Source organism: Formica exsecta, unplaced genomic scaffold, assembly GCF_003651465.1.
Source record: "Formica exsecta isolate Colony F162 unplaced genomic scaffold, ASM365146v1 scaffold598, whole genome shotgun sequence".
Lineage (NCBI taxonomy): Eukaryota > Metazoa > Arthropoda > Insecta > Hymenoptera > Formicidae > Formica > Formica exsecta.
Window position 1 is genome coordinate 4,285 of NW_021853258.1, and position 13,736 is coordinate 18,020.

The following is a 13,736-nucleotide window of genomic DNA, read 5'->3' on the forward strand; positions in this document are numbered from 1 at the left end:
GTCGATTGGGTGCTACTTTGTGCAATGGCAGAAAAATACATCGCTTCATCGTATCATTGGAAGATCACCTTATAAAAGTCTGTACGGGGCAGATCCCAAAATAGGCTTAAAATCTACAAATCTGCCGTCAGACCTTATTGATAAAATATCAACTGAGGAGGACTTAGAAGTCATTAACACAAACTTTACAAATAATAATACAGAAAGTTCAGCGAACAATGGCGACAATGGCGATAATGCAGTAGTAGAAGCTATCGATTTAACGGCAGAGGACATTCAAAAAGTAGAGATAAGTGATGTTGACATCGGAATTGCATCGAAAGTCGTAGATTATCAAATACAAACGTATGCGAAAGAAATTATAGACGAAATACCTATAATAAAGAACGTTTCTGCAAATGCTTTAAACCAGGACACTGATAAGAATCAAAGTATGAGGCCTAGTGTCTTATACTGCTGTGTTTGTAGCAACGAAAGTACAGATGCACACACCTGTTCAAAGTGCGACGAAATAATGCATGTTACTTGCGGTATTTCTTACGAAGATGACGAAGGATTTGGCAGCCAAGTTACTTGCAATCATTGTGTCAATGAAGAAAATATTAGAATAAACCGAAAAAAATCTTACAAAGGGCAGCTCAAAGGTGCTGAAGAAATGACCAAAAAAAGCAGAGCAATTTTCGACGAAATGGAAACTGGGAAGTACGTAACGGTAGCTGTCCCGAAATGTGATAGAGGACCCTTGGACAAAAAGAATTTAGAAGGAATTATAGTTGAGAAGAAAAATAACGTGTACAGAATAGGTACAAAAAGTGGCATATTGAAAAACTGGTTTATCAGAAGCGACTTAACGTCTGTATCTTCAATCAGTTTTAATTATAGTGACATTTCTCAAGAACGGTTTATTTCTTTAAGAGAAGTCTGTGCCTCCTAATCTGTTTTCAGGGCAAGGGTTTTTAAAATGTCAATGCCAACCATCAAAGAAACAGTGCAACACGATGTGCCTGTTTTAAGTCTAAACATTTGTGCAATAGTAAATGTCATTCGAGTAATCCTTGCCAAAATAAGTAATACAGTTGTTTTATTTTTTCTGAGGTAATTTACTTCGTTTAAATAAGCAAGCATTGCATGTCATTGACAATGACAACTAAGAAAAGACGTATGTTACATTTGACTGCCACTATTTATCTTTGTTTTTTTGTTACCAGTTTACCTGCTATGACGTGCATAGTTTGTTTATTTAAACGAAGTATACATAATTTTATATTTGTTTTAATCTAAATATGATTAATGAATGTTTATTTCGTTTTAAATTTTTTAAAATTGTGACACGTTTATTTTTATTCATGTCTCCGATGAGTTGCTTACCACTGTTACCTACCATGTTATATAGGTTTTTAGTATGTTTAACAATGTACTACTTTGATAATTTATTTGTGTATTTTTTACTTCTACAAACAATAAGTACATCAATACATAGTCTTGTTTTAAAATACATAATAAATATTATTAGGTGTACAACTTTGCTTCCGCCGTTTTCCTATAGATGGTTTTAGCGGTAAGTAATGGTCGAAATAGATAGATCATAGACGTCATGCAATAAACTTGGGCATCTGTCAACATAACCCCCCACTTGTTTCGATCAATGGCACACGGCCTGGTTGACCACTTCCGGTCTTATGAAGAAATAAGAAATTGGATCGATTCGTGGATCGCTTCAAAAGATGACCAGTTTTTTCAACGCGGGATTCGTACGCTGCCCGAAAGATGGGAGAAAGTAGTGGCCAGCGATGGACAATATTTTGAATCATAAATGTATAACCAGTTTTTTACAATAAAGCCTCGAATTTCGGAAAAACACGGCCGAAGCAAAGTTGTACACCTAATATATAAAAAAATAAAAAGCATATAATACAATTAATAACAAGTACAAATTTAAAAAGCAAGCGACAATTCATAATAAATATGTTTATTGCAAAAATTTTTCCTTTATGCTTTTTTAAATTAAGGTTTTTTTGTATCATCAATTAGTTGATTAGAAAGAATAATGCCCTTGAAAAATACAAAATTTTGACACTTCTTAAAATATCTATGTTCAACAACAACAATGAATATTTTATTAGCGACTGGATTGATTACAGGCTCGTATATCATTTTGTCCCCATAAGCTCACATTGATAATAAGATCTATAACGTGTGTTTCTTAAAATTTGCAATTTTTGGATTGGTTTTCAGTATATTTCAGTTAATTATCTTATTAATTCTGTTGGAATAAGTTTCCGAATTATATTCGTGGCGTCATCCAACGGTAGTATTAAAGTAAACACGGAGAAGAGACGCATTATGAGAGGCAGTCAATCGTGCTTGTGCGTTCCATGCGAATAGAAGTATACTTAAGAAACAGACTATAATAAATTCTGTTTTATGATCCGCTATAAGTGAACTCTATTTCAACACCCTATGTCTATACAGGGTGTTCCGGAACAACCTTCCGTCCGTAAAATGACGTATTCCTGATACAATTCTAAGACGATTTTTCCTTTACCAAAATTTGAATTGAAGCGTAATTTTTGAGTTATAAGCAAAAATAGTTAGCAAATCACGCGTCGAGTACAGAAGGCAGGCAGGAGCGGCACGGCGCGACGCGGCGCGGCGCGCCGCGAGCGCCCGGCACAGCTGACCGTCTGATTACCACCGCATGGGTCGCTAACTATTTTATCTTACAACATAAAATTAGGCTTTAAATAAAATTTTGGTAAAGAAAAAAATATTTCAGAATTATGTCAAGAATATGTGTTTCTTAACATAACGTCACTTTAACAAAAGTTGTTGCGGATCGCCGGCCGTCGGACACTGCAATCAGCTGATTGCTAACATATTTATAATATATTATTTTTATCTATCCAAGAGTTGTGTGTCGCATCAAATCCCAGCCATTTCACATAAACCTTGTCACCTTTTTTGCATATCACCTTTTCCACGCGATGTACGTCGGGATTAGCAATGCGTTGTAACTCGTATTCGTAAAATCCGCCGGCGACGGGATTTCCGCGCGAATCTTCGAGTACATAGGTCACGGGATTAATTTTTATACGTTGCTCGATCGATGTATCAATAGCGACTAATCACTTTACGGTATTGCAAAATCGTTAAATCCTTTTCGATATCGTCCATTAGTCTGTAAACTGTCTTTATCAATCACTACAAATCCATACTTGTGTTGCCCACATTTCTGACAGAATGCGCGAAAATCGTCGTAAGACATATCAGTATTTACATGATCGTTGTATACATATTTCGAGTTTGTACCATCTTGTTTAAATAAAATCAATAAATTTGCATTGTCCCGTATGAGATGCTTGGGTATCTTGGCATATGTTTGACAAAGATAGAAACAGCCGACGCTCGAGTGGCGACCCATTGCAAAGTACTCTCTTAATCGTATCTTGCTTATCGCACGCCACGTCGTCAATAATAAAAATGGAATTCGGAAGCGCCTCGCTAGGTGGAATAACGTCACTATTATTAGAGAATGTAAAATAACCAATTTCATCGATCGATAATAGCAAATTTTCCAAGTATCGATATTTCGGTTGTTGAAGTGATTTCGAGTATACGTACACATTCTCGAAACGTACACCGTGTGGACTTTCTATCAAACTTATCAACACGTTAGTCTTACCGCAATTCGAAGGACCGCAAATGATACCGCGTATAGTAGTCGGCAGCATGTTTCCATGCTTGCGAATTTCTTTCTCGGATATTATCGTCGTGTTTTATCGTCAAAATTTATCACTTCGATTATCGTCGCTTATCGCGCGAACCGCATGTTTGCTTTCGCGAATCTCAAATCAGATTTTGGAATATGAGTCATCGGGGTCCTATTTATAATGGCGCACCGAATCGAAACCGCTCAGTCTCAAAAATGTTTCTTCTTCTATTGGTTGACAGCGATATTCTCGAGATTACCACCGAGCAGTTACAGATTATCCCCAAGATTGTTTTACTACGAAACTTTGGTAGCTACGTGAAACAATTGTGGGACAAGCTTCCCGAACATATAAAAGCTGACTCAGAGGTTCAACAGTATCGTCGATGCACGCGACATTATAATTTGCCGTGGCAGCAAACACATTTCGACGGTCCAACACCGTTAATAAAAAATTGTGGCAAATGCCAGCAAAAATTATAAGAGGTAGCGGTTTGTTAAATCGTGCGATAAACGCACTTCCTATCGAATTACATATTCCAGGCTATCAGTTTTGCGGACCGGGAACTCATTTAGAAACACGATTGGCTAGAGGCGATCAGGGTATCAGTCCATTGGATGCCGCGTGTCGCGAGCACGACATAACTTATTCTCGAAGCAACGATCTCGGTCAACGACACGTTGCAGATAATATACTCGCCACGAAAGCGCGAACACGTATTACCGCGAGATGCGACTCTTGGCGAAAAAGCAGCCGCTACAGCTGTTTGGGCAGCTATGAAAGAAAAGACAAAATTCGGTATGGGGATGAAAACAAAAAATCATCGATGAAGAAAAAGATTGTGAAAAAACGAATACTTCCTATACCGAAGCGCGGTGGTATCTTACCAATTTTACCATTATTGGGAGTTCTCGGTTCGTTGGCTGGCGGAGCAGCGGGAATCGCGAAGGCGGTGAACGATAGCAAGGCGGCGCAACGTCAGGTCGAAGAAATGCAACGTTATAATCGCGCCATGGAAGGTCACGGACTTTATCTCACTCCATACAAGTGTGGACAAGGGTTCTCAACAGCGGCTAAGAAAAAAAAACGTCAAAATAACGATAAAAATGCCTGCCCTAACAACCAATGTACAATTGGAACAACTTGCAAGACGTATGCGTATACAATTTCTTAGAGGCGTTTTCATGCGCAATAATTTACCGATAAATGGTGTATGGCGAAATGAGAGCGGTATCGTCAATTTGAATGACGTCAATGGTTCCGGTACTCATTGGGTTGCGTATGCAAAGAGGGGAGATCGTGTAGTATATTTCGATAGTTTTGGAAATCTTCGACCACTCAAGGAATTAGTGCGATATTTTGGACAGAATGTTGCAAATATAGAATACAATCACTCGGCCTATCAAAATTATAATCAAGGTATTTGGGGACAATTGTGTCTTCGATTTCTTCAAACGGTCGATGATCGATATGAATTTAAAATCTGACAATTCACCGTCGCGTCGAAAAATATCGATCGTAGACAAAAAATGCTAATAACCAAAGTTATAGAGAATTAAATTTTCTACAAGTTTTGTTATTACCATTTTTGGTCTATAGTTGAAAATAAGCGAGGTATTTAATAAAAACTAATTCACCCTTAAATTCAAGATGGCGGCTGAAGCAACAAGGGTGGAGTCCCGAAAATCTGGATTTAGACTACTAATGACCCCCTCCAACGAATAGAAAAAGAAAATTGCTGCAATTAATTAATGAAATTTCAAATGTACATCCCGACTGGGCTATCTACTCTCCTGGAAGATCGGACGATTCGAGGTGTGAAGAGGAGGGAGGAGTGGGAATTCTCGACGGTTGATGGTCGAGAGATGGTGGGTAGTCGAAGGGGGGAGGGTGGATTTCTCGGCGGTTGCTGGAATTCAGGGAAAGCAGGCGAATATCCGAAGAGAGAGGGGGGACCAGGATTTTCTAGCTGTTGAGGAGATTCGGGGAAGATAGGTGAATGTTCAAAGGCAGGAAGAGGAATAAGATTTTCTGACTGTTGAGGGGATCCATGGAAAGCAGGTGACGGGTGACGCTCGGGGGAAGAGACGGGTGAATAAGAGGGGGGAGAATAATGAGGAGAAGAAGTAGGAGGACAAGGTGGTAGATTGTGTATTTTATGTGTTCGTGTTTGTTTATTATATATTCTAATTAAACGATGAGTTCTTAGGTCGAAGGAATGCTTATCTACGTTAAATTTCTTATAATATATAGTGTAATTAGGGTCCGCGGCCGCCCGAGCCAATTCTTTTCTCAGCTGTCTATTCCGATGATTTCGCGAACCTTTGATGGTCGCGCGCGAAGATTGATTTAATCTTTCCATTAAGGAAAGGGGCCGTGATGAGTAATGATAATACTGAAATCGGTTGTGAAGAAATTCTTAATTCACGAAACAATTCTTGGAAGTTTTTTTTAATTAACTGAATAACTCTAGATTTCAGATCCGGATAATAAAGAAAGTTTATATTTTATATTTCTATATGAAAATTTTCGGACGAATTGGGAGTAAAAGGGTGACAAATGTAACTGAGAGTCGCTCTGTAGAATACAGGTGACTCTTAATTGCAGGTTGGAAATCACGAGTATCTCTGCGGAATACAGGTAACTCGTGGCGACGGACGGGAAATCGGGAGTCGCTCTGTGAAATATAAGTAACTCTCGACGATAGGGAGGAAGTCGGGAGTCGCTCTGTAAGATACAGGTAACTCTCGACGACTGGTAGGAAGTCGAGAGTCGCGCTGTAAAATGCAGGTAACTCGTGGTGACTGATAGGAAGTCGAAAGTCGCGCTGTAAAATACAGGTAACTCGTGGTGACTGATAAGAAGTTGAGAATCGCGCTGTAAAATACAGGTAACTCGTGGTGACTGGTAGGAAGTGAAAAAAAAGGTGATTCGAGATAATATTTCAAGGGAAGAAGTATGAGGATTAAGAAGGAGAAGGTTGCACAGGGAAGCAAATCAAGATCTAAGTACGAAGTATCGAAATGAGATACTGATCGATCCAAGAATTATTTCAGAATACAAGACGTAAAATATAATAATAATAATAAAAGGAAAGGAAAAGAATTGAAAATTGTTCAACCCACTTACTACTTAAGAATGCGTTGGACGAAACTTGTAGTGGCTAAGTGTACTTCGGCTCCAGCTGTCATAGCTGATCGGAATGGACTCGGCAATGATGGCTCGGGAACCCGGCTTGTTGTTGCTGGTTTAAACAACGGCTTGCTGGCACTTAACACTTAAGTATCGCTAGGTCTTTCACTTTTATTTAAACTCGCTCTCTACTCAATTTACAAATAACATACTACTAGCTAAGTAGTGAGTCGGTTGAAGAACGAAAACGGAATGAATCTTTGAGCGAAGATTTCGCGTATCCTCAAATCTTAGCATCTCCCCACGTACCCTCTCCATTAGGCAATCAGAATTCTTTTTTAGCGAATCAAATCTTTACTATTTACCCCTCTCCTGAGTAGGAGGTGCTACTCTTCCAGAAGAAGGTCCAGAAATTGCGTCTATTGGTGTAGGCTTTTGTTTTTAGAAGTTAAGTCCAGCCTATTGGAGAGTCCGTTATGATCGGCTAAGTTGACATTTTTATTATTCCCGTTGAAATTTATCTCAAACAGATAACACAAGAGGGTGGTCTGGCAGGCGAGCACGCGGTGTCAAGTATCGCGAGTTCTGGTTATGGATCTTGGTTTCATCTGTAAACCATTGTCCCTCTCCTTATCCTTTGTTTTAAACCCTTAAGCCCGTTGCGCGGACCTTAGAGTTGAATATTTGATCCATCTGTTTGTTTTCCGTACGCACATGGTCTAGATTTCTAGCGTTTGAGGGTCTTTTATCTTTGTTTAAAATTTTCAAATTTTTGACGTGGGTCTTAGTCTCGGAATATTTATTGATCCGTCTCATGGTTAAACAAATTTTATCGTTCTGAAAGATTAGTCTCGCCTGCTAGATATTTCTTGGCTTATTGTTTACGTCGTGTGCAGAAAGGTTCCAGAGCGTAATTTTTTATATCAGTGAAAGAGTTTTTATGAAAGAAAAAGATCGTGGAATCTACCGGACGTAACAATATATAACAGAACAGAGCTATTAAATATCGATACAAAGTCGAGTATCAGTATAATGATATTTCGAGTTGTATCAATTAACTCTAACAATAAAGCTACAAACAATAGTCATAGAAATCAACAATATATGCAACCAGCTAATTTTTTGCTACGCCGTCGACTTCATATATAATTTTAATTGTACATATATTCATTATATAGCTATATGCATACGATATTACCTAGGTAATGTACATAGATTAATTATAACATCGTGTTCTCCAGAATTTGTTTGTGTTAAAAAATGTAAAGATAACCGAAAAGATATTCGACAAAAATTTGAATACAAGAATTCATATAATTTCTATGACCATAAGAAGACAATATTTATAACATTTATATTCTTGAAGTTAAACAAACGTTATTGAAAGTTTAATGACAAATAAACTTTTAAAAAGAGAAGTCGTATTAAGATAAAGTCACTTACTTGGAGAAGTTAACTAACTTACCGAAAACAAATGTTAAACAAAATTGTTTCAATAATCAAGAAGAGCTATACTTTCATGTATTATTTGCTAATGTAAGAGAAGCGGTTATGATTTCTTATTAACCCTCATTAATCTATTCTGCGTGACTTTGAATTATTGCACACAAATTGACATATACATAGCAGATCGTCTGGATCAACGAGCATCGAGCATTAAGTCACCATATTGATTTACATAACATGCTTATTGGTCCAGACGATCTTATTGACGTCTATTTGATGCAGCTATGTCAATTTGTATACGATAGCCCTTTCTCTTTGATATAAGAATTATGTTTCATATGCAAGAAGATGTCTTGAAAAACAATAAAAACAGATTTTAAGAAAAATGCAATTACACTGTATTTAACACATTATCAATCAGAAGAGATATAAAAAAAATATCAAATATCAATATCATATCAAAAATATCAATATGATTAAATAAACAAGAAATTTCATGGCAATTTTACTTACTTATACATACAGAGTGTCCGTCCATAAATGTCCGCGCAAATATCTCACAGTTATGACTCAAGAGTTATACAGCTCGGGACTGTGGTCAATATAAACGTGATTAATCGGGACCGTGGTCAATATTAACGTGGTCAATATCAACGTGGTCAATCGGGACCGTGGTCATTATCAACGTGGTCAATCTCAACGTGGTCAATCGGGTCCGTGGACAATTTGAACCGTGGTCAATCGGGACCGTGGTCAATCGGAACCGTGGTAAATATCAACGTGGTCAATCGGGACTGTGATTAATCGGGACCGCGGTCAATATTAACGTGGTCAATATCAACGTGGTCAATCGGGACCGTGGTCAATATCAACGTGGTCAATCGAGACTGTGGTCAATATCAACGTGGTCAATCGGGTCCGTGGTCAATTTGAACCATGGTCAATCGGGACCGTGGTCAATAGGAACCGTGGTAAATGTCAACGTAGTCAATCGGGACCGTGGTCAATCGGAACCGTGGTAAATATCGACGTGGTCAATCGGGACTGTGGTCAATCGGGACCGTGGTCAATTGGGACCGTGGTCAATTTCAACGTGGTCAATATCAACGTGGTCAATTGCAACGTGGTCAATCTCAACGTGGTCAATTGGGATCGTGGTCAATATTAACGTGGTCAAACGGGTGCCACTACCCGCTTAGCCCTATTTTAGATTCAATTATAGATATTGAAGATAATCCCACTATAATCAACAGATTTTTGAATATTCCTTTGGTTATCAACTTTAGAATTGTTAAAAATTACTGTCATCTTTTGGAAAAAAATGGAAGACTTTTAGGTTTTTCTAAAAACTATGAATCTATCTCGTATATACCTTTTATCGACTTAGAATCTGGGCATTATCTTTTTCATGTTTGTCAGCCTGATTTAGTTTTTAGAGATAAATTTGCTGTCAATCTTGATGATTCTTTTTGTTTATTTACAGACGGCTCGAAACAAAAGAAGGCTAGATTTACTGGTTTGGCTATTACCAATCTTGATGAATCTTTATCTAAACTTTTCAGAGCTCCAAATTTTATCTCTATTTTTACAGTCGAGGCAATGGCTTTGTTAGAGGCTATTGGTTCTATTCGTGAAAGGGGTATTAAATCTGTCACAATATTTTCTGATTCAAAATCGGTCCTTTCTGTTTTATCTCGTTTTGATGTTTCTGGCAAGAAATCTTATCTTATTTCTATTATTAGAGAAGATCTTCTCTCTCTCAAAATACAAGATTTGACATTAAACTGGTTTGGATTCCTGCTCATAAAGGAATCCTTGGTAACGAATTAGCGGATCGCAAAGCTAAAATAGCAGTCAGATTAGGTATTGATACCCAAATTGGTATTCTCACTCAGGATTTTAAGCTTCTGTGGAAAGATGAAATGTTTGAAAAATTCTTTGATTGGTGTAAGACTTCTGGTTCTGACCGTGGATCTTTTTATTTTAAGAATTACTTTTCTTTTTCTAGACGCAGCTGGTTTCATAAATTATCTCTTAGTAGAAAAACAGTTGTGAACATTTGCAGATTAAGAAGTTCACATATGTCCTTTAACGAGAGTTTGTTCAGATTCCGTATTGTAAACTCCCCGCTTTGTGTGTCATGTAACCAGCTGGAGACTGCCAACCATGTTTTTTGGGAATGTTCGCTATTTGATCGAGAAAGGGCTTCATTGGTGAAGGAGGTATGCAGAGTGTATAATACATTGCCTTGGCAAATGGAATCCATTTTATTGAATTTAAATAATGATATAGTTTTATCGTTGGAATCATTTTTTATGAATATTGACAAAAGAATTTGATTATTTTAAGTTCTTGTTATACAGTTATTTTACGAATCAAAATTTTGTGTTGTATTCATTTCATCGAGTTAAAAAAAAAAATAAATAAATAATTATGTATTGAGTATCTAGTTTTAAGATTAGTTATAGTTTTTTGTTTTCTTATATAGTTTTCTTATTTATATTTTGGCATTTAATTCATGTCAGGTTATTTTTATTTTACAATAAGCTATTTCTTTGTTTTTTATGTTATTCTAACATTAGTATTAATCTTTATTAGTATTTGAATAATTTTCATCTTCTTAATTTGTGATTTCTTTAAATTATCTTAGTTTCTTTTAAATTATATTAATTTATGAGCTCTCTAAAGATTGTATTTATTTTTTAACCTATGTACGTTAAACAACTGAGTTGTTTTTAGCCAAGTTTTCCGTATTATATATGTGTATCAGCTGGCTGGATGGGTTCTTTCCAGGCTATTATTTTTATCCAATAAAAAAAAAATAATAATATGTTTGCTTATATTTGTAAATTGCACCTTTTTAGGAAATGATATACATGTATGCTTGCTTCAATATTTGGTTTACTGAGTATTAATCTTATATCTAGAGGTAGGTATAGTTTGCATTTTTTTAATTTTTCAACTAACTCCAGTCTTTGGGTGTCAAATAATGGGCATTGCCAAACTATATGGTTTAGATCTTGTATATTAGCGTTACATTCGCATTTTGTTTCTTTTATAATGCCTACTCGTGATAGTGATGCAGCGAGATTATAATGGTCTGATCTGCAACGGTTAATAGTGACAATACTTTCTTGTGAAAGACCTTTATTTGCAAACCATGGTTTATTGTTGTTTTTGTAGTAATATTTGAAATAATCTTTGCCTTTTATTTGACCCTGTTCTTTAATATACTTTTTGGTGCTTAGGTTGCATTTGTATTCAAGTGATTCATGGAAATCAGTAAATGGAATAGTAATACCATTGTCTGGCTGTGCTACAGTCGCTGTTTTAGCTAAAATATCAGCCTTCTCGTTCCCTTGTATGCCTATGTGCGATGGAATCCACAATAGTTCTATATTACTGTTTGTGGATTTTTGCTTGAATTCATTATATTTCTTTCTAATTTTAAAAATATAACTATTAGTTTTTATGTCTATTTTGGGGTTTTGAAGACATAAAAGCGCACTGAGTGAGTTTGAAAAAATTTTGAAATTATGGTCTGGATTGAGAAGAGCGATGTCTAGAGCATCGTTTAATGCAATACATTCCGCCGTGAAGACAGAAGCAGTATTTGTAATGTTTCTTTTTTTAATAATGTTTAATTCTTGGCAAATACAAGCTGTTCCTACTGAGTTTGATCCGTTAACTTTACTACCATCTGTATATATAGTGTATGAATTATGTTTTGAAATAAATTTATTGAAAGAAGTGTTAGGGTTTACATTTTGTTTAAGATGTTTTCCAATTTTGGTGTTGATCGGGATTGAAGTAATAACTGTTTCAAAATCAAAGCTATAAATATCATAATGATTATGGATGTGTAAATTTTTTGTTATATTGAGCGTATCGTCAATGCATTGTTTTAGAAGTCTATTCTTTTTTTGTTTTTTTAAATAATATTGGTTTATTGTTTTGTTAATTTGTGTACACGTGTTAGTCAGGACTTTACTTAGATAACTATTGCATAAGAACCTTGTGCGATCCTGAATAAGTGGGAGTTTTGATTCCGCTATTAAAATGTTTGTTGGTGTGCTAATACGATAACCCAAAGTTGATCTTATTGTTGAATATTGTATTTTTTCCAATTTTTCTCTTAAATCTTTTCGTGTTAGAAAGTATACAAAACATCCGTAATCAATATGTGAGCGCACAAGACTCTTATATAAGATTAATAAGGTTTCTGGATCTGAGCCACACCATGTTTCACACAAAAATTTTATGATATTAAGGGCTTTCATGCATTTTTTTTATATATATAGTAGTTGCGGTATAAAAGTCATTTTGTAGTCAAAAGTTATACCCAGAAAACGAATAGTTTCACTAGATTTAATAGTATGCTCATCGATTTTGATTTCAGTCTGACCCGGTGTAACCTGTTTATTATTAAAATGTAGTAGTGTTGTTTTTTGTGGGCAGAGTTCAAGTCCTAGGGAATGTAGGTTATTTTTGATTATTGTTATTGTTTTTTCAATAAGATTTTTGCATTTTTTGAAAGGAGTAATTTTTCAGTAGATTGCGATATCGTCGGCAAATTGGGAGTCGAAAACGTGTTTTGGTATATTGTTTGTTATGTCAGAGACATATAGTACGTAAAGAAGGGGGCTGAGAACTCCTCTTTGTGGTAGACCCTTATAAATTAGTCTGATTTCGTTCTTTAATATATCAGTGTGAATATGTCTTTGATATGTAAAAAATTTTATAGATCGTAAAAGATGATTTTCACAGCCAATGGCAACTAATTTATTTAACAAGATATCACTGTTGACGCCTATACAGCACCGAAAGATTGCAGAAACGTTGCATAGACCTTGCATTGAAACATTGTAATATTGCATAGTTTTCGATTATCGAAAACTGTTTCTTGTAATGTTTCTGGAATGTGGCTGTAACATTCTCATGAAATATTACAATTATATGTTCCAATAATGTCTCAACAATATTATATTGCAACTTGCAAGATTGTAACATTGCTGCAATGTAATAAAATCGCGTGACGTCACGGGAGGGAACGGGTATGAATCGCTAAGATTGCCCGTGAGATGGCGCTCGGCTCGATCGGGGGTCGCGCCTACCGACTCGCCCTACGTACCCCCCCTCCTCTCCCCCCTGTCCACGCGTCTCCCTCGGTCGTCTACAAACTGTTCTAATCGTCGGAGCGAAAATAGGATAGAAGCGTAGATCGTAGATCGAGCAATTCCTTCCACATATCCAGCGTTAGCGAGGTCTCCTTGCCGTGGCAATCTCCAAGGACGATTTCCAGAAAAGAGGGTCGACTAACATGAACGCTGACTTCGAGATGTTTGTACGCAGTTTTGGTCAATGGATAGCGTCTTCCTAAGATTCTGAGCGGCCGCACAATCGAAACATCCGCGTCACATCTAGGCGTTCGGTCGCGATCTCGTCTGA

The 13,736-nt window shown here is 36.5% G+C and overlaps 1 protein-coding gene across 1 annotated transcript; it reads right to left on the reverse strand.

The window, feature by feature from the left end:
* Window positions 1-10,902: 10,902 nt before the first annotated feature.
* LOC115242419 lies at window positions 10,903-13,100 on the reverse strand. Its single transcript, XM_029818679.1, has one exon. The coding sequence runs from the start codon at window positions 12,566-12,568 to the stop codon at window positions 11,126-11,128; it is 1,443 nt and encodes a 480-aa protein (XP_029674539.1). The 5' UTR covers window positions 12,569-13,100; the 3' UTR covers window positions 10,903-11,125.
* Window positions 13,101-13,736: the final 636 nt, after the last annotated feature.

Bases quoted from the DNA above. Each gene is read 5' to 3' on its own strand.
- LOC115242419 (XM_029818679.1), bottom strand. From the start codon at position 12,568: ATGAAAGCCCTTAATATCATAAAATTTTTGTGTGAAACATGGTGTGGC.